Source organism: Medicago sativa, chromosome 5 (genome assembly GCF_051527215.1).
Source record: "Medicago sativa cultivar Bolivia chromosome 5, Bolivia_mono, whole genome shotgun sequence".
Lineage (NCBI taxonomy): Eukaryota > Viridiplantae > Streptophyta > Magnoliopsida > Fabales > Fabaceae > Medicago > Medicago sativa.
This window is the reverse complement of record NC_140753.1, coordinates 43,708,806-43,710,579: the sequence shown is the minus strand read 5'-3', so window position 1 is coordinate 43,710,579 and position 1,774 is coordinate 43,708,806. Positions and strand designations below refer to the sequence as shown.

The 1,774-nt window shown below is 32.1% G+C and overlaps 1 protein-coding gene across 3 annotated transcripts; it reads right to left on the bottom strand.

The window, feature by feature from the left end:
- Nucleotides 1-552: 552 nt before the first annotated feature.
- Nucleotides 553-1,263, bottom strand: LOC146922297 (agamous-like MADS-box protein AGL62). 3 transcript variants are annotated; one of them, XM_085710825.1, is made up of 2 exons: nt 708-1,263; nt 553-644 (listed from the first exon to the last, which is right to left on the bottom strand). In XM_085710825.1, the coding sequence occupies exons 1-2, from the start codon at nt 1,261-1,263 to the stop codon at nt 553-555; spliced, it is 648 nt and encodes a 215-aa protein (XP_085566951.1). The 3 variants fall into 3 exon arrangements, with proteins under 3 accessions (XP_085566951.1, XP_085566952.1, XP_085566953.1); XM_085710826.1 differs by having other exon boundaries at nt 553-647; nt 747-1,263; XM_085710827.1 differs by having other exon boundaries at nt 553-681; nt 781-1,263.
- Between the last annotated feature and the right edge of the window lie 511 nt (nt 1,264-1,774).

Genomic DNA, 1,774 nt, shown 5'->3' with positions numbered 1-1,774 from the left:
AAATCAAAACACACCTATATTACAGGGACGAAATTCATATTTAAGCCTAAAATATATAACACCAATAGGGGATGAGTCTAATTGGTTAGACCCCCACAACATGATGGATGGTGGAGGTACACATATTTAGTGTCTTACATATTTAATAATGGATAGAATAAAAAAAATACAAAATGTAAATTGTCCAATAGATTTAATTAATTTTAGCACACGTCTTCATTGTTCTTCCCCCGTCCACCTTTGTTTTCATTTGATTGTAATTTTAAAACTTCCAACTAGATGATTGAAAAATAACAAAGGAATGACATTGATTCATTGAAATTAAAATGATTAATGAATGTTTTGGAGATATATGGAAATATAAATAAATAAGATGCTCTTTATTCAAATAATGCATACAATAACACCACTATGATTCAGTCTTTACCAGGTCACATACATGAAACTAGTTAAGTCTGTGTGCTTTAATTGAAATTAATTTAAAAATCATGAAACATAAAATATTAAGCATAAATTAACAGGAGCATCTTAAGGTGGATCTAAGGACTCTGATCAAAAGAACTCATGAGGACCATGCCCACCTTCTCCTCCCATATTATTGAAGCCAAATAAATGAGGTTGAAACATTGGGTTATGTAAATATTCTGCTAGGATCGAATCTTGTTCAAGATTTGGCTGATGCTCAAACGATATGTTAGAGGATGAACCATTTTCAACAAAAAATGGAAGGGGTTGGGTAGAAGTACCCTGGATTTCAACCTTATCAGCATAATGTGCAACAAGTTTTTTAAGATCCTCCAAAGGCTTCTTGAATGATTCAAGTTGGACAAAATTCATCCTATCAAATGGACAAGTCCACCAAAAATTAGCCCCGTTATTCTTTCGCAGTTGGCTCAGATCATTCGCACGGTTCTTGTTGATGTCTAATGCATCTTTCATACGAGTCAATAGATCATTGAGCTCGCGCACACTAGCATTACGGTAAGCCTCTATGAATCGCATGATGTCATCATTTTGGGGTGGGACCTGAGAGAGATAACGATCTATGACCGTTTCAACATTTGGGTGACCAAATGAAAAGACCTTCTCACTAGGTGAGAATATAATTAGAGCGATATATGCACCACAAAGGGTGCAAAGCTCACTAGCTTTCTTGAAGAGCCCACTACGGCGCTTTGAGAAAGTCACCTGAAGGTTGCTTTCATTGCTAATCTTTTTCATCTCAATCTTTTGGCGACCTTGAGTTTTTTTTCCGCTCGACATGGTTAAAGCACAAAAAACAGAGAGACAAAATAAGGGTGGGTGTGTTTGATATTTAAACTAAGAAATGACACATTTTAATTGGTCGTGAAGAGTTCATTTTATAGACAAATTTTGTCAATATATTTTTTACACGCATTTTTTTCTTAAAAATCTACCTTTCCGTTACATTAAATATTTACTGGATTGAGATTCTCATAAATCTCTTTTAATATGGTTTATATGGCAGGTGATTAAATCTAAAATAAAGTATTTCTTTTTTCAATTTGTATTTATATTAGCATATTTAACACTTGTTAGATAAGTTATTGTTGGATAATTCTAAAAATTTGCAATAATTATTTTCATATTAATTTAATATATAAAAATTTACGAGTGTGGTACACTATAAAGAATAATGACATTATATTTCACAAAACAATGTAGTAGGGTTTATAGATGTTTTATCCAGTCTTAGTATGAAACAAAATATTCCGATTGATTGATTGACAAAGTTGTTTATAAAATATTTATA